The following is an 18,940-nucleotide window of genomic DNA, read 5'->3' as shown; positions in this document are numbered from 1 at the left end:
TGCCACTGCTAATGTTCCAAATGTGTTTGTTTGTTTTTTTAGCTTGTTGCTATGCAGTTGCTAATGTGTTTCAAGAACTGTTCAGCATGTTGCTATTCAATGGTCAGAGTGTTATAAGTGTTTTCTAAGTGTTTTACACTAGTGCGTTTTCGTTTTAAAACGCATCATTTTTGCTATGGTTTCGCCTGTCGTTTACACTACTCCAGTGTTTTCGTCGAGAACAGAGACTTTTGGAAACGCTGAAGAGCCATTTTAGTTTGAAAACATTCGGGTTTCAGAAGTAAAAACTCCAAAATTTTCCATAAGGAAATTGATTTTGAACGATAACTTATAAAACTTTAAAGACAGGTTGTTAATTCATGGTATTTGCCTCAGCTGAAGCCATCAGACCGCATTTTTCAGCTTATTTTTAAAAAAAAATCGTTTAACAGCAGAATTCCTGGTGATAAACTACATTACCCATGATGCTGTACAGAAAATTACACCAGAGTCGAAAAAAGCAACACGCACAAAACATCTCGTTAGCTCCGCCCACTGTCATGAAGTACTGTGAATGCAGTGTTGCCAAGTCCGCGGTTTTCCCGCGGAATTGGGCTACTTTTACACTTTTCCCGTGGGTTGTTTTTCACGTTCGCGGGTTGAAGCGACCCAAATAACATGATATTTAGCCCCTGGAATGCAACTTTTGGGCTAGTTTTGAGTAGCAATTGGGCGGGTTTTGTTGTAAAACCTGACAACCCTGTGTGAACGGCATAATCGAGTCGATCTCTCTACGCTCTCAAAATACTTAAATGTTTGTACATATGTGCATATTTTACAGTAAACTTAAAATATATCATTTTATACATATAATCAACATTTGTAAATGAGTAGTTTTATGTTTCTCCATTGTTTCGATTATGCTGTTCATAATGCTTCATGGGATTGTAGTTCTTTCCCCTCAATAAAGCCATTAAGAACACAGTCTTGTACCTTTGTCTTTTTGTAACTTATATCTCTTTTACAAAGACTTTTTTAAAAATAGGAAAAATGAACGGAAAATAGTTCCAGAACCAGCGTCACCGAAAAAGGGGGCGGGAGCTAACACACTCTATACGGTTGACTATTTTTTAGCATATTGCTATGCAGATGCTTAAGTGTTCTGAGTGTTTTTAGCACATTGCTATGGGGTTACCAGGATGTTGTAGGTGGTTTCTAGGGTGTAGTTGGTAGGTGTTGTTATAGCAATCATTGGTAATGATTATTTACAAAAATGCTGGCCAAGCACCTCTACTGCTGGTTGAGTCAGAAGTTGACATTTCAGACTTTTGTGAACACCACAGAGCTACACGTAAACCTAAAAATGGCTTACTTATAGTTGACTCAGCACATTAAACTGGGATGGAAAAAAAATTTTAACATTCAAAAATTAGTCACTTCACCTTTATGACAGTAAATATATAACACACCACATTTAAACACACTAACATGTAACACATCATCTGTTATGAGCAATCAGTCTATAAATGAACAAACATAATGTGTTTCTAGCATGCTCTTTCAATGAGTGCTTGAATGAGCGTGGTCTGTGCTTGCAAAACTACTTATTGGCTTTCTCAGACAATGTAGCACTCCTGAAGATGACTCAGTCTAAAAACTTCAGCTGAACTCTGAACATTAATGTGAATTATCAAGCGCTGCTGCTCATCTGATTATATCAGCTGGCAAAATCCATCTGCTGTCAGGCAGTTCGGCTCAATGATCAGGTATCATGGCCCTTGAATGTACAGATGTGCTGACAGTGATGAAGGTCAAGTGGAGTCATTATAATTTTTATCCCACAGTTTTAAAATGATAGTCCATCACTCCGTCTAATGAACTTCAGAAGCAGCCTTTTGTCATGAAAACTAAAGAAGGTCAAAACCATAATAAACAATAACAGATAGTAAAATACTTTGAAATCAGGCACCAACACTGATTGCAACTACACTTACTTCTTTTTGGCAATCACCAATCACTCCAATTACTGATAATACCATTAGTATACTTAGTATACTAGGTAGGGTGATTTAGGTAGGGTCACTCTATATAACCAAAATTACATAACATTTAAACAAAAATGCTTTATTTTGAATAATGCTGTCAAATCGATTAATCATGATTAATCGCATCTAACATAAAAAGTTTATATATATATATATATATATATATATATATATATATCTCCAAAAATTCTTCATAGAGTGGACTACCAGTAAATCTGATAAAAATTATTCAGACACTTTGACTTGACCATGTTTGACCTGACCAGTGTTATCTGACATAATTAAGATAATTTTTTTCTGACACAGTTTAACTCTGAGATCTTGTCATATTTTATTATCAATTTTTTTAAACTATAGTGAATAAACTGTATTAATGAATGAAATGTTCAAGGTGTCTGAATAAATTTTGGTTTGACTGTATATGTATTGACTGCACATGACTGCGGGTGCAATCATGTGCTTTATGAAAAAAAAAATATCTTTGTACTTATAACCAATAGAACATGCATTTTATTTTATTCAACAATCTCTCAAACAGTATATCTGTCACTGGTGTTTAGCTCGGGTTTATGCTGTTTAACATTACAGATTCATGGCTTTAGATTCAAAGTAGAAGAGTCTAGTTCTCGGATGGGGGGACAAATGTAGTCCTTATGTTTCTGATGCCTTTTACTGAACAGCATAAAGATGACTAGGCAAAGACCGTGACTCACAAAAAAGTTATTAAATTTTTTTTATTAAAACAGAATTTAGCTGTCATAAAAAAATTAATGTGGGGTCCCTAATCTAAAGCGCACAGCCTGAAATCAAAGGTAATGTCCAGTTACTGTTTTATGACCATATGCTAATGAAGCAGGAAAATATTACTGCTTTATTAATTCATTTCCACTTAAACTCCTCATACGAAAAAGAATCTTCCCTACAGATACACTACATAATATATCAGAAGCCTGTAGATTAGTTCTGCTGGCTTAGAGGAAATGAAACAGAAGCAAACTGCTTTGATAATATAACCCCAGTCAAATAAACATATTGACAACTAGCAGAATCTGCAATTGACTGAAGAAGATTGCTAAATCTTTATGAATATGGGTTATATTATACACATACTGATCAAAAGTGACAGTAAAGACATTTATAATGTTACAAAATATTCTTATTACATATCCTGACAAGATATGTATCAGTTTCCACAAAAATATTATGCAGTAACTGTTTTCAACAGAAATGTTTCTTAAGCAGCAAATTATAAATATATTAGACTGATTTCTGAAGGATCATGTGGCACTGAAGACTGGAGTAATGATGCTGAAAATTCAGCTTTGCCATCACAGAAATAAATGACATTTTCAAATATATTCAAATAGAATATTTTAAATTGTAATATTTCACAATATTACTGTTATTACTGTATTTTTGATCAAATAAATGCAGCCTTGGTGAGCATAAGAGACTTCTTTCAAAAACATTACAAAATCTTGTTCAGATATAAACTATACTGAGAGTATACAAGAGTCATTTGAGTAATAAAATCTGTGTCTATGTGTGTGGGTCAGGATTTTCCTACAGTGTGGAAACCAGCTATCAGTTCTCAATGGGAAAACATGCTAAATATTGTCCTTGAGGTTTAAAGTTAAGGAATAGAAAAGATTATTAATGCAATATAAAACCAATATAAGTCAATGACACTTCCCATCATGACAGGAAAACAAATGTGTGTTGGTGAGTAAGGGGACTCACCATCCATGTCCAATCTCTGCATGATGATTGCCAGCTCCACTTCACTGGGCATGTACCCTAGTGAGCGCATGGCCATGCCAAGCTCCTGCTTGGAGATGAACCCATTGCCATCCCGATCCAGGACCCTGAACGCCTCCCGGATCTCTGCCAAGACAAACAAGTGTGCGACTCAACACCTCAAGTGGCTTCCCATCATAAGACCTCTCATTGGTCGTCCTCCACTGAGCAATGATTGCAACGATTTGCCACTTTCTCTGCACCTGTTATTACACCAGTGGCGACACACACTGCTGTGCTGTTTCTCTCCTCAAAACGCTTGTCAGCTTCTTATTTTACTGTTCATTTGGAAAGCTAAAAAGAGCAGTAAATGTCTGAATTTTAACCAGCCTCAGAAACATGACTTGAGGCCAGGCTTTTTCCTGGCTTTTTCTTTTGATATCTGCTCTACAGAGGAGGACTCTGCCTCTGAAATGCATATATATCTCGAATCGCAGAGACGAGCTCCATCAAATGCATATTTTATAAACAATCCTTCTGTGAGGAGAAAACTTGTGGCAGCAAAGGATTCGTGTTTTAAAATAGAGCTTGAGTGTCACATCTCTGAAGAACACGCAGCATGTTCGAGCACACAGCAGTACATTGGGTAATTTTGCCTACGTATTAACGGCAGTTGAAGTCAAGCAACCTGGGAATTAACACGTGGGAAACAAAAGATTCCTGAGATTTGAAGACATGCTGCACTATTCTCATCCATCTAAATCAAGACTTATGACTGCACATACTCACACAAGTTCTGCAGTTTTGTCAGGGTCATACATTCATTTATATATTTGATAAGAGGAATTTTGAAAATAATTTATGCTTTTTAAAGAAAACCTAACAATTATTTTGCCTTTTCTTTTTTGACTTATCGGCCATTGTAATTAGCGTATTTTTTAATATTTTTAAATATTTCTAAGCCATTGAACAGGGAATTTATACAGTAATTTAGGGTTCCTAAAAAATTTTTTAAACAAATTTCCATTATTTTTCCAGTATATTTCCAGTCCTTTTCAGACAAAGGAATTTTTGAACATCATTTTATAGAGATTTCTGGGGCAGATTTCCATTTAAATTTCAGGTACCAATTCTTTGTCAGGGTCACATATTCAATTATTCATTTGATAAGATAAAAAGCTATTTTAAAATTAGAATGTGCTGCTAATATTTTGATGTTGAGCTATAATAAAAGTGAGGATTATGTTCTATATGTTCTGTTTGCTCTTATTTTGACATTCTGTTCCATTGTAGTTAGTTCCCGTTTCCCTACTCTGTTCAGTTTCGGTTTCCTTGGTTTAGGATTATGTCCTTGTTTACTTCTATGGTTATGTACTTAATCACCTGTGTCTTGTTTAGTTCCCTGGTTATCTCCTGCATATATACACCCTGTTCAGTTCAGTCCTCTGTCGGTTATCGTCGTTGTTAGGGTAAGTTTACACAACAACGATGTACTAAAAACGGAAGTTTTTTCTTTGCGTTTTTGAAAAGTTTTGCGTACAGATGACAGCGTTGTCAAATGACCCCTGTTCACACAGATCCGCGAAGACAGCTAAAAACGCTGTATTATTCATGCCAGGCCAGTAGTTGGCGATGTAAAGAAAAACTACATGCCTGTAGAACATAATACAAAAACATAATTGTGTTTTTGTAGTTTACACGGAGACGATAACAGTATAATTTTCAAAACATTGCACTTTGAAACCCGTTTTCAAAAATTTGCGTTTTCAAACATCGTTGTCATGTAAATGAACGACCGAAATGCATAAAAAGTTTTCTGTTTTTAGTTAAAAAAGGTGTCATGTAAACGGCCCCATAGTATGGTTTACGTTTGCATTCTCCTGTGCGTTTCTAATTGTGGATTAAAGACTGTTGAGAGTATTCCTGAGTCATTTGTGTTTGGATTGCACTAGACACTTTACAATCTTGAACAGTGTGACTGTTCCTAAAAATTTCCAAATAAATTTCCATTTTTCCATGATCTTTCCAGTCGTTTTCTGACTATTTTATAGAGATTTCTGGGGAAGATTTCCATTTGAAATTCTTTTAATTGCTAGATTTAAATAACTTTCTAGAGAACAAATGTCTCCAATAAGACAAAAAAGGCACTGAGATTGGATTACTGCTCAATAGACGATTCAGTGCCTCCTGTAAAAAAAAAAAAAAATACGGAAAAATTCCGCTAAATTAATACAGTACATTGTGCCTTAAACAGTCATCGTCAACAGATAGTCTGATGTTTATCGGTTATCAAATTTCCCTCTACACAAGGGCTCATGAAAAGCAGTATCTAGTGAGATATTGAAATGTTTTAGAGCAGAACATGACTTGAAAAATCAATACTGATATAGAAACACCCGTTATTTTCTATGGCCTTTAAATTTTATTCATTTTCAAGACCTTTCCAGGTGTGGAAAACATTTAAATTCTCTTATATTGACAGGTTTTTCATGACTGTGAGAACCCCGAAAATAGGATTGAAATTCAACCCATCTATTGGCTAAAAGCGTCCCGTTGACCCTGTTGCCAGACAAACAGTGAAAAGCTACAACTCAAAGCAAATCAGTTTAACCAAGCACAAAGTAGGTACCTATATATGTAACAATAATCAGTGTCAGAAGGAGATAAAAACAAAACAAAGCTATTTATCACGCATTAAGTGTTTTATACATACTGTCACAATCATAGCAAATGGCTTTTACAGTATATCAACAGCTATTTTACACTGACAGTTATGTTTCAGAGCCAATTCAGAACATCTGTCTCAGGAAAAGGAGGCTCGTAATTGTTATTCAACGCAGACACGCAAAAAGATTTTGGGAGCACTGCAAAGTGTTTGCACAGTGAAGACATTAGATTTGTTTTTGTGCGTAGAGGCAAACTCATGAATATATAAGGAGTCTGTTGAGGATGTAAAGCCTGTTTGAACACAACATTCAGAAACATTTCGTCCTCTAAATTCTGACTATTCGTCTGACAAGCACTGTTCATTTTAGAGATGAATCTGGCAGACATATTTAAATTATGTAATAATCAAGGTTTAGGTAAGACACCTGAAGATGCAATGAGGTTAAATGCTAAGATATTTAATATAAATATCTATATTTCTACAAATGCGTTCTTCATATGGACAGACTATTACAAATCTGCAGAGATCCTCTGAAAAACATTTTGTTCATCTGGGAACATAAACATAACTTAAGTGTATCTCTTAGTGTATGGGAAACCTTATTGCTGAAATGTTATACTGCCATATAAAATGCAGATTCACTTAGATTTGTTCCGCATTTTAATACAGGAAGAACTCCAGAAATCTCCATGCGGGTCTCCCCTGTTTCTCTTACACAAACGTATCTTTGATTAATATGCTACAGAATATTTGCTGACCCCTCTCTCTCCCCGAAACATGACGAAGAGTGTTGGGGGGACGTGCTCTGCTTTGATCCTCATTTTTATTCAAATTTTCATTTTTGATTCATGACTTAATGCTTGATTTACACATGAAAACCAAAAACACTTCAGGGTAACAGACTCTAACAGCCTTCATTAAAAAGTAATTAATAAAAATATATACTGTATATAATGCTTAAGGTATCAGCAATTTATCCACATTCAAAAATGTATATTTTATAAACGAGCATGTAAATCAAAGTAAGATGACACTATTATCCATTAAACACATATAATATAATATAATATAATATAATATAATATAATATAATATAATATAATGAAATATAATATAATATAATAACATTTGTTTGTCGTTTTTGCCTTTATTTGAGATTAAACTTTAAGGATAGACTATATGCTTACTTATCTCAAAAAATCATAAAAATTATAAAACACAAAATCTGATTTTTTTTTTAAAGTCTTCGCACAGTTTTTATGTAATTACAACAATTTACAGCTACACATTTGTATGGATGGATGGATTTGATTAAGACAAGACATTTGATTAAATAGTAATTAGGGGTGTGACAGTACACGTATTTGTCCGGCAAATTTTCGGTCTGTGTTTTATGTGTACACGACGAATACAGAGTTGTAGCATAACCACCGTAAACCACCAATGTTGTTTTGTTACTTTCGATAAGAAACAAAGTGTTATCTTTCAAATTCTGTCCATTTTATCACAAAATTCAAACAAAAAATGCCGTTTTGATGCTCTTTAATGTGGCAGATCACCATATAGGCACCTCAGTTCAAGAGGCAGCACGGAGCGCAAGTGAATGCGATCATCTCTTACTCTTTAATTCTAGTTACAGAATAAACATATATGAACATCTGAAGGTATGTTGAAAGATAGACTACAACTTACTGAAACGTATCTCATGTAATTGCTCAATCAATGTTTCAATGGCGGAAAGACAACAATAAAACAGCTTGTAAACAATATGTCACGTAGCATTTACTTCAGGCAAGTCATTCAGTGTCCACAGCTTGTTAGATCGCCAGAGAAACACCTTCGCCAATTAAATGTATAATTTAGACTTTAATTTAATTTAGGCTTTTATTCACATATAAACATTCATCAACATATACATCAGTTATGGTAAACGAAAGCTCAAGCATGCTTGCTTGACTTGCGAGAACCAATGAGATTCATTCTCGTGTGTTACGCAGTATGTCTGTGCTTCCGCAAGAGGTTCATTCTCATGCATCAAGCATGTTCGGTTAAGCTTCTTTTTATGTTCCCTGATCAATGTTTATATCATCAATCTGTTCATCATATAAAGTGATCGTGTCTCTTCAGAAAATTTGGACTAAACCACTCAATTCATATGGATTAGTTTTATAACCGCTTTATGAACTTTTTGAACTGTCAAGGTGGAAATTGCGTAGCTGTCAATAGAGATACAGAAATCTCAGATTTCATCAAAAATATCTTCATTTGTGTTCTAAAGATGAACAAAAGTCTTATGGTTTTGGAACGACATGAGGGTGAGTAAATGATTTTTCATTGGGTGAACTATCATTTTTGAGCTGTTGTATGAAAACAACTGTGTGAAGATGAAAACTAGTTCATTTTTGAGTGAACTATTCCTTTAATCAAAATAATTATAAAGTACCCATGATTAAAAGTTTGACCTTCATTAAATATAGTGCAAAGCATTTGTGTTTTTGTCTGTAAGGTTAGTATTCACCATCTAGTTCCTCCACAGAGATGCTGGCGAGCTGTTCGCTATTGCTGTGTTCAGACAGTGAGCGACTCAAGAAGTTCCCCTTGTACAGCAATCCTGCCGTCACATGGTGGAACGGCATCTTCTCCCTGAGAGAAAGCACAAGAAATTCTGAAACAACCAGACCAAAAGATACATCAATGATTTTCGCAAATCATACATTGCTAAAGATCTATATTAGACTATAATAGAGCACTCTTAAGTTGATTACATGAAAATGACCAGTAATGTCTCAGGAAATGTCTCCATGGAGGGCTCATTCGTTATCACTTTGTTCAGTAAACATCATTTAAATATTTCAAATGTTCTAGTGCACTATTAAGTGAAAATCTTGTTGTAAAAGCATATGAAGGCTGATTCAATGCATATGAAGCATTAAAATTAATGAAATAAGTAGCAGTAAAATGGCAAGCTATTAAAGCTGAAAGCATACACTGTCCCTCTGAATTACCCTTGTGTTAACGAATATATGGGTGGAGTCTCTAGTGTCTATGAGAGCACAGTCATTGTTCACATTTTTTATTGTAGTAACATTAAAATCTTGCTGACATTTGCAGATTTCCATTTTAACAACTGCATTTTCTCACATATAAACTAGTGTTCTATATGTTTTTTTAATAATGGCTGATACCAACATTGAGAGACCAAGGTGGAAAATGGACAATCTAATGCATATATATATATATATATATATATATATATATATATATATTAGGGCTGTCAATAGATTAATCGCGCACCCTTAAACGCAATTAATCACACACTTATCGTGAAATTAAGCATACACCATTTATCTTAACATGTCCATTTTGCCATCATTGCCTATCCAGCAAAACCATCAGACTGAAGTGTGATTTTCACAAAACTGTATTTTTCAGCTTTTTTTCAAGGTAAATTTAGATGTCTTTCCAAAAAAGGACAACAAATAAACAAATGATATAATTTCATATAATTCATACGTTTATGTACACCAAAGCACCCATAAAAAAAAAAAAATCACAGCAAAAAAAAAAAAAACCTTTCAGAATTCACAGTGTATAGTATGTGCAACAGCAAAGAGCTTGTTTACATTTTAGACAAGTCAAGTTGCGATACTGAACAGGACCACATAGAGATGCCAAAAAAACCTAAACCAACCGCCTTACACAGCAACATATACAGGACAAATACAAACATTATCCTTAATGTGTGTGAAAACAACGTGAATGTACTGAAACGTGTCTGTGCATAAATACAATATGCGATCAGTGCGTCGAGAGTTTGCCCATCAATATAACGGACTCACTCACTATTGCGATGACGTACAGAAGCACGCGTCTTTACTTTAACTGCAATCCTCATCCATCAAAACTTTCATAGCAAGAAGCTGGTTTGCTTTATCCAGCCGAGAAACATAGTTTGCATGTCAACTGGTCATACAGCGGTGGGACATTCCGTTCAGACAGGAACAGCGCGATGCAGGAGGGCTCGCGCTCTTCAGATACAATGACAGAATATGACAGAGAGTTCGTGTTTTAAAGAGAAACAGACACTGGAATGAATAATTCTCTCTGCCATCTCTGATATAATCAGCATGGACTTTAAGATCATCTAACTGCGTGATGTAAATTGTGACGCAATTTCATATGCTTCCATAATAAATATATATATTACGGAATATATATATATATATATATATATATATATATATTCAAGTCAGCACCTGTTTGAAGACATGTATATATATATATATATATATATATATATATATATATATATATATGTAAAATACATAATATATACACTACCATTCAAAAGTTTGGGGTCGGTAAGATTTTTAAATGTTACCAAAACTGCATTTATTTAATATTTTATTTATTAAAATATTAAATACACAGTAAAATATTACAATTTAAAATATGTATTTTTTTGCAAAGCTGAATTTTCAGCATTATTACTTCAGTCTTCAGTGTCACATGATCCTTCAGAAATCATTCTAACATGAAGATTTAACAAGAAACATTTCTTATTAATAATAATAATAATAATGTTAAAACAGTTGTGCTGCTTCATATTTTTGTGGAAACCATGATATACAAGAGTGTTTATTTGAAATAGAAATCTTTTGTAACATTGTAAATGTCTTTACTGTCACTTTGGATCAATTTAATGTGTCCTTCCTAAAAAAAAGCATTTATTTCTTTTTTTAAAAAGTCTTGCTGACCCCAAACCTTAAAAATTATATATCCTTAAATAAAGCTAGATTACATTTTGTATCTGACACTAAGTGGAATGACCATTTCTGTTCATCAGTCAATCAGATACAGTTACAAGTCAATAAGTTATGACAGAATATGATATTCTCAAAATAATGGACAGTATTCTGATCATATCACTCATATAAACAGAACATTTCTGCATACCCAAAGCAACAGTCATTTTACTAAACAAATGCAGAGTTCACAAAGTCAACAAAACAATAACTACAAATCAAACTGGAATTGCTCTTTATATGGAAATCTCTCATCTCTCAGATATCGTGGTGAGCTTGAGCAAAAATTCTCTTAATTATTCAGCCCAGTCAAAGCCATGGGAATCATTTTAATACAATGCCATCAGATAGAGATGAGAGACAGAGTTTCTCTGTAATTGGGCTCCATGTTGATTAGTATGAAGTAACTGCCTTTCGAAATCGAGAGTTTTAAAAACAGTCTTAAGTGTCAAAAGCCCACTCAAAATGCACAGCACTCAAAATCCTGCAGGCCGTTTCAGAGATCAAGATGGATTCTGTGCATACAAAGTACTCCCACAAACAAACCCACTGAAGGCTTTACTGTAGTTTTTGGCTCATGGCCCATGACAGCCGCTAACCATGCACTAGCCATTATTAAAATACATCCAAAAAATAAATATAAATCAACCTTTCAACAATATAAGATTGTCTAAATCAGTCTTACATTTAAAGTGGCAGAGAAAGCACTACTGAGTCCAGTTTACTTTACTGAAAGAGGCTGAGTGTTTCTCTACAAAACAAAAAAGCACTGGTTGATCAATATGGGTTTTTCCATATCTGATGCTAATGCTGATATCTAGAGAGCAGAGTGCCTGATTTAATGCGGATACGTGACCTGTGCTGGCAAAATGAGTCGCAATGAGCAAATTCTCACATTCTCTATTAAAAAAAACTTCAAAATGATGTATGATTTGTGGGAATCCGACAAAAAATGACTGAGCTACACCTGTTTGAAGTCAAGTCAGCAAAGTCAATTTTGAGAAAAATCGAGTTAAAGTTTTCTGAGGGTTCCAAAACAAAATCACCTAGCAAAAAAAACCCTTAAAATCCCAGGTAATACCACCAAATTTGGCGCAAACTAAGTCAAAACCCATATCTATTGGAAAAAAATATATAAATATTCAATTTTTTTTTTTTTCATGATTCCACAATTGTTTGATTAATGAAAAAGACAGTATCAAGAACACATTGAACTCTGAAAACTTCAATTTCGACCTAAATTGACAATATTACTTGATTTGCCTGTAGCTCAAAATTAGCCCGTGTGCATTCTGACTCATTTTGCCAGCACGGGTCACATATGGCCAGCAGTGTTGGGGAAAGTTACTTTTAAAGTGATGTGTTGAAATATTGCATTACTCCCTAAAAAAGTAACTAATTGTGTTAGTTACTTTTTATGGAAAGTAATGCATTACATTACTTTTGCATTACTTTTTCTCACCTGGCCTATGCTTGCTTGTTGGTTTTTTAATAATAAAAAACAAAAGTTTTATTTTTGGCAAATGTAAAAGCCCTTTCACAGTAAAAGTGAAATGAATAAGCCTCAGGTTGAAGAAAATGCAAATTTACGCCTGTACAGTAGAGGGCGCAGCTCAAACCTTTCAGCTGTGCTGTCATTCTGAATTGCAGAAGAATAGGACACAGGAGAAGAAAGCTCAACACTCTTACTTCAGCAATAAAAAACAAAAATGAAACACAAATGTGAAAATCTAAAGTTATTTTTGCTTAGTATGGTTGAATTGGATTATTGAAGGTGAATCTCCCAAGTTCTCTCAACAAGGGGAAAGGAGAGGTGTTATAATAAATTTCCAATAAATGGGAAAACAAAGTAACTCAGATATTTTGTTGTAAATTTAAAAGTAATGCGTTACTTTACTCATTGCTTGATAAAAGTAATCTGATTACGTAACTCACATTACTTATTTGAAAAAGTAACTTAGATATTTTGTTGTAAATTTAAAAGTAATGCATTACTTACACGTTGCTTGATAAAAGTAATCCGATTACGTAACTCGCGTAACTTATTTTAAAAAGTAACTTAGATATTTTGTTGTAAATTCAAAAGTAATGTGTTACTTTACTCATTGCTTGATAAAAGTAATCCGATTCCGTAACTCGCATTACTTGTAATGCATTACCCGTATTATTAAATGAGGCAAAATAACTGTATTGACGTTTATAAAAAAAAAAAAAACTCTCTCTTTCTCGTCTTTCATTTTCGGCTGCTTTACAGACAGACCTCCCTTCAGCAGAGTTAAAAGCTGGCCTTCCTTCAGAGTGTGACGCTGCACTGCTGGTGTCCTGTACAGGAACTTAAAGCTCTCATGGGGACAATGTGGTCACCCAGCAGGTTAAATACCACAACACCGTCAGCAGAGAGCAAGAGAGAGAAAAGCCACTTGAAGTAGCAGTCAGCATGAAGGGGCATGAGGTTCCAGATCACAGACTACGCTTTGGGATGTGAGCCCACAGTCACAGTATGTGCTGGGTTACAGCCAGTCACCAAAGCAGAGGAACACACATACAGCTTGAGCCCATAGTAGCAGTCTGCTGAAAGGCATATTACATGATTGATGGCAGATCCTTGTAAAATATGGATGCTGCATTGGGAGAAATGAAGGAGACTAGGAGTTTGCTCTAATGGCGCAGCTGATTGGGATGTGCAAAGCCTTTAATGGCCCGAGCGTAGTTTAAAATCTGTCTGGTTCAAGTCCAGAAACTATCAAATGTGGAAATGTAAATGCCTTAATTTAACACTTCAGACTAGAAGCAACACTTGGGCTACAGCATAAAGATTCTGTAATTATTCAAACAAAAAAGTATTCTTTGATGAATAGAAAGTTTAAAAGAACAGCCTTTATTTGGAATAGAAAGTTTTTGTAACATTAGCATTTCTTTACTGTCAATGAAATGGATAGATGTCCATATCCATCCTATAATGACAATGAAAACAGTGATTATTTGGAACTACCTGTGCAAGTGTGCATTAAATGGTTTTACAGCACACCTTCCGGCCAATCAGAATCAAGTATTCAAACAGACCATGGTATAAAAACACTAATAGGCTTACCATAGTGAGAAAAACACATTTTAGAGGAAGGATTGATGATGGATATTGACCCATTATTTAAATGTTGTTAATTTTAAACAAAGTTTCATAGTGTACCTTTAATCTACCATAAAGTTTAATGGCCGAAATGATTCATAAAAAATATATAATTAGCCTTTGGTGGATTGTTCCATGCCAATTAAATCCATTTCTCCATCTTTACAGGGTACTGTGTGAACGGCTATAAAGCACCATATGTCAACACTTTGCACAAGTAGATCTGAATTGGCCAAATAAATCATTGTCCCCTAAAGGGGAAAAGCACAGATTAACTGTTTATGTAGGCAATTTTAATAAAGGCAATTATCACAATGTCCCCAGGTTCATTAGCATTCAAATCAAGTTCTTGTTTTCTAATAAATAACTCATAAATCATGGAAACTCATACTACACATGCAATTAATTTTTATAACTGGCTAACTACACACATTACAATTAGGAAAACACACTTTAAATGGTATAGAAAATTACTGAGACTGTTTCCTTTTGACTACATAAAATGGCAAGCAAGTTTGTCTGCAAAAACATATCTCCATGTCTCTATGCATTTTTTATAGTACTGTAGATCCACACCCAAACTCTCTCTGGGGCAAAGCCTGACAGTCTGAGTGTGTCCAGGGGGAAGTATGACTAATTTATGTGACTATTATGCTGTTCACATGATGAACTGTCAGGTGTACATGACAACTGCATAAAGCCAAAGGGACTGCAACTGGCAAAAATGTATCAGTTAATCTGATACACTAAGATACTCAAGAGTATTGATCAAAGAAATGTAGAGGGGTAGCTGACAAATAACATGGATGTGAACTTTAACATCTAGATTTAACATATACATACATTATTTTATATATATAAAAGTCTAAATTTTAATTTCTATATATACACACTACCGTTCAAACGTTTGGTCAGTAATATTTTTTAAAGAATTAATACCTTAATCAGCAAGGATGCATTCAATTGATAAAAAAAATGACAGTAATGACATTAATAATGTTGCAAAAGATTTCTATTTTAAATAAATGCTGTTCTTTTGAAATTTCTACTCATCAAATAATCTTGAAAATATCACGGTTTCCACAAAAAATTAATCAGTTTCTTGAGCACCAAATCAGCATATTAGAATAATTTCTGAAGGATCATGTGACTTACTAATTACTGTATTTTTGATAAAAAAAAAATAGTAGTCTTGAGTATAAGAAAATTAAAGGCCCAAATTTTTGACGGTAGTGTAAATATATACAAGAAATCCATGTTAAAGAAATGTCGACCAATCACAGCACATCTCTCACTCTTTTAATGCAGTTTACTCAAATAGTCCTGCATTGGCGTGATGGATGATGGTTAAAAGTACAATGTAGTCGCTAAATTAACACAAGGTCATAAAACCTGCATTTATAATGACTATGTAGTCTTATAGTTGAAGTAAATAGATTTAGGTGAAGTACATGTCACCTTGTGGGACACTATTTGAAATGTCAGCTACTCTTTACAAAGATGTTATGTTCAGGAGGGATAATGGCATGTCTGGACATGAAGAGTGTAGCTAGTAAAGCCAACATTGATCACAATGTGTTCAACTGAGGGCAAAACTTTCCAATATAACAGTGCCACATCACATTCTAAGTTCCCTAGAAAACAGCTGTCGAAATGTCAAAAATACAAGCATAAAGTGCTTTTCTTAAATTATAAAAAAGAAAAAAAACTGCACTTTCTGCACAAAAGCCATATCTTGTTGTTTACAAGAGTTAAAAACATTAAGCGAACAAGAAAAAGTCTGCATCCTTAAATCAAATCACTGTCACTGGAAAAAAGTACAGCATCAAAATGTCACTCTACATCATGTCAAAATAACTCAATCTTCTCTGTCTTAACCTCCTACAAAGGCAACCTATGGTTTGAAGGACAGACCCGAGCATAAATACATTTTAAATTATTAAAATCAATACAAATACTTTCAAGCCAGTGATCATACACATACCAAAACAGAGCATCTAACTGAACTACTCTCATTAAAGAAAACACACATTTAACATTAAGTTCAGAACACATACCAACAAAAAAAAAGCTATTTAAAACATGTTTCCTGCATGCCAGAGTGTTACAGCAGTAAGATCCCGGGATGGCAGCTATCATCCCTGTTGCTTACCCGTATGGATCAAACCCTACAGGATACTGAAGCACAACATGCTCTTTCCCAGGACTCCCTTCACCACTGCCTGGGACGCACGGCCCCTCTCCTCCAGACCCCTCTGCCCGAGGGTCTGGATCCAGATCGGTGACCTCCATCTGACAGAACACTCCGGCTCGGAGCACGGAGCACGCAGGCTGTCCCACAGTTCCACAGCCTGACTACGTCCCACCACTGGTCCTTTCCCCGAGCAGCATAGAGTGCCCAGAAACCCCTAGTTAATATTTCAGCAGCCTGGAGCAGGTAGTCACTCATTCATCCGTTCATTCATCCCTTCAGCCGGTCAGCATCTCCCTCATGTCACACTCTGGAGAGGGATGCAGTGGTGTCATCGGTGGGCTCACATAGTGGCTCGGTGACATAAGTAGTCCTGCCTCTGCAGCTCCGTTGAGAACACACACACACACACGCGCTGCTGACCAGCCCCCCGGACCGCACCGCCACTCCTGCTCTCACACTCTACGCCGCTCCTCCAGGTTCTCTAATCATTAGCATGTCCATCACTTTTTTCCCTGAAGGGGGTGTTGGCTGGGCACCACCTGACTTGTCAAATGAGACTAAGGTGGATAGTTTGCCCAGAAACTGCCACTTGATTGCCAGCAATGAATTACACTTAATGTTGTTTTTGTTTTGCACAGGTTTTAGGAATGCAGAACTAAACATCCATAGTAATATATATATTGGCAGTAGCATAATGGCAGTAGCCTAATAATAATAATAGATTATAATAATATATTAAATAGATTATAAATTAAATATAATTACTTAATAATAACAATAACAACAATAATACTGTTTTAATCATTTAAATAATATATTTTTAAAGAACAGTTAAAAATTTGAACAAGCCATTATCCAAGTCGACTGTAAATAAATCATAAATCTTCCGTCCGATCGATCAGTCAGCATAAACCCATTAAAACAACAGGTGCAAAAGTGTAGAAATAGACTGCAGTTTATGAAATGACGCTGCCCATCAAAGCTTCCATGTCACACGAATCCACTTCAGACATTTGATTTATAAACTCTCACGCACAAGCTCTTACCTTTAATGGTGATGATGGGCGATCTTTGAAAGTGATCCCTCAGATCTCGATGGGTTGATGATCCGAGCCGATGTCGCTTCAGGATCCAGATTATCCCGCTGCTAAAATCTGGATCATAGATTGTCGCTGAATTCTGAGGAAATTCTCCAGATCTCATACGCGATTATATTATATTTTTAGCCATCGGGTGCGAATGGCAGTGGACTGTGGTCCTTTTCCTGATTGTTATCCTAAAAAAACACGTCCGACTTCCAGCCAAAAGCAGTAAAACCAGTTGGACTTTTCCTCCAACTCCAATCAGCTCTAATGAGCCCCTGGATGTTTCAGTACTTCCATGATCTAAGCGAATTCCTGCTCATAGTTCCCGAGCTTAATTGATTCACATCGCAAAAAGCTGCTCATAGATTTTCGACTGCCACACACAGACACGAGCCTCATAAAAGCAATCAATAAACATCGCTGTCAAATCAGCAGTCCAGCTGGATATTTTTGTCCACGAGCTGTCGCTGGGCATTAACGGTCACAAACAAGAAATAGCAGGTTCCTATGAGAAAGAAGCAGATAGATTCCTCACAGAACATGAATTAACCCATTGAACACACTGACTGACTGAGCGCTCGAGTCATTAGTCAGCGGGGTCCAGCCTACTAGCTCATACTGTCATTCATCCGCAGGTGAGCGCTGGGATCAGGTGGAATTAGGGAATATCACATCATCTTTGCAGGGATGCGACCTGTCTGCTATTTTTACATATGATGAAAGTGCTTATCTATCTATCTATCTATCTGTCTGTCTATCTAATAGGATCTATTCGTCCTTCCATCTGCCCATCGATTTGTCCATCCATCCATTCATCTGCCCATCCAACCGTCCACCCATCTACCTATCTGTCCATCCATCTATCTATCCATCCATCCACCCATCCATCCAACCAACCGTCTATCCATCTATCTGTCCATAATCCATCCATGCATCTATCCATCAATGCATTCATCCATGCATTCATCCATCCATCTGCCATCCAACCATCCATCCATCTACCTATCTATCCATCCATCCATCAGCCCATAATCTATACAGGCATCCATCTACCTAATCTGTCCATCCATTCATTCATCTACCTATCCGTCCATCCATCTATCCATCCATCCATCCATCTACCTATCTGTCCATCCATCCATCCATCCACCCATCAGCCCATAATCCATCCATGCATCCATCCATCAATGCATATATCCATGCATTCATCCATCCATCCATCCATCTACCTATCTGTCCATCTATCCATCCATCCATCCACCCATCCATCCATCCATCTATCTGTCTGTCCATCCATCCA

General features: G+C 35.6%; 1 protein-coding gene across 2 annotated transcripts in view; it reads right to left on the bottom strand.

The window, feature by feature from the left end:
• caln1 (calneuron 1) overlaps positions 1-18,244 on the bottom strand; it is a 52,239-nt gene extending 33,995 nt beyond the window's left edge. The window contains exons 1-3 of one of the 2 annotated variants that reach the window (XM_051863736.1): positions 17,602-18,244; positions 8,948-9,072; positions 3,765-3,908 (exon numbers count right to left, since the gene is read on the bottom strand). In XM_051863736.1, the coding sequence (XP_051719696.1) occupies positions 3,765-3,908; positions 8,948-9,065 (262 nt within the window). In that variant the 5' untranslated portion in view covers positions 9,066-9,072; positions 17,602-18,244. Of the gene's footprint in view, positions 1-3,764; positions 3,909-8,947; positions 9,073-16,513; positions 17,027-17,601 lie in introns of those variants that run through there. The other variant, XM_051863735.1, reaches the window with a different exon arrangement.
• Positions 18,245-18,940: the final 696 nt, after the last annotated feature.

The sequence above is a fragment of the Ctenopharyngodon idella genome, chromosome 15 (genome assembly GCF_019924925.1).
Source record: "Ctenopharyngodon idella isolate HZGC_01 chromosome 15, HZGC01, whole genome shotgun sequence".
In the NCBI taxonomy this organism is placed as follows: domain Eukaryota; kingdom Metazoa; phylum Chordata; class Actinopteri; order Cypriniformes; family Xenocyprididae; genus Ctenopharyngodon; species Ctenopharyngodon idella.
The sequence above is the reverse complement of the archived record's forward strand: the minus strand, read 5'-3'. Positions and strand labels throughout refer to the sequence as shown.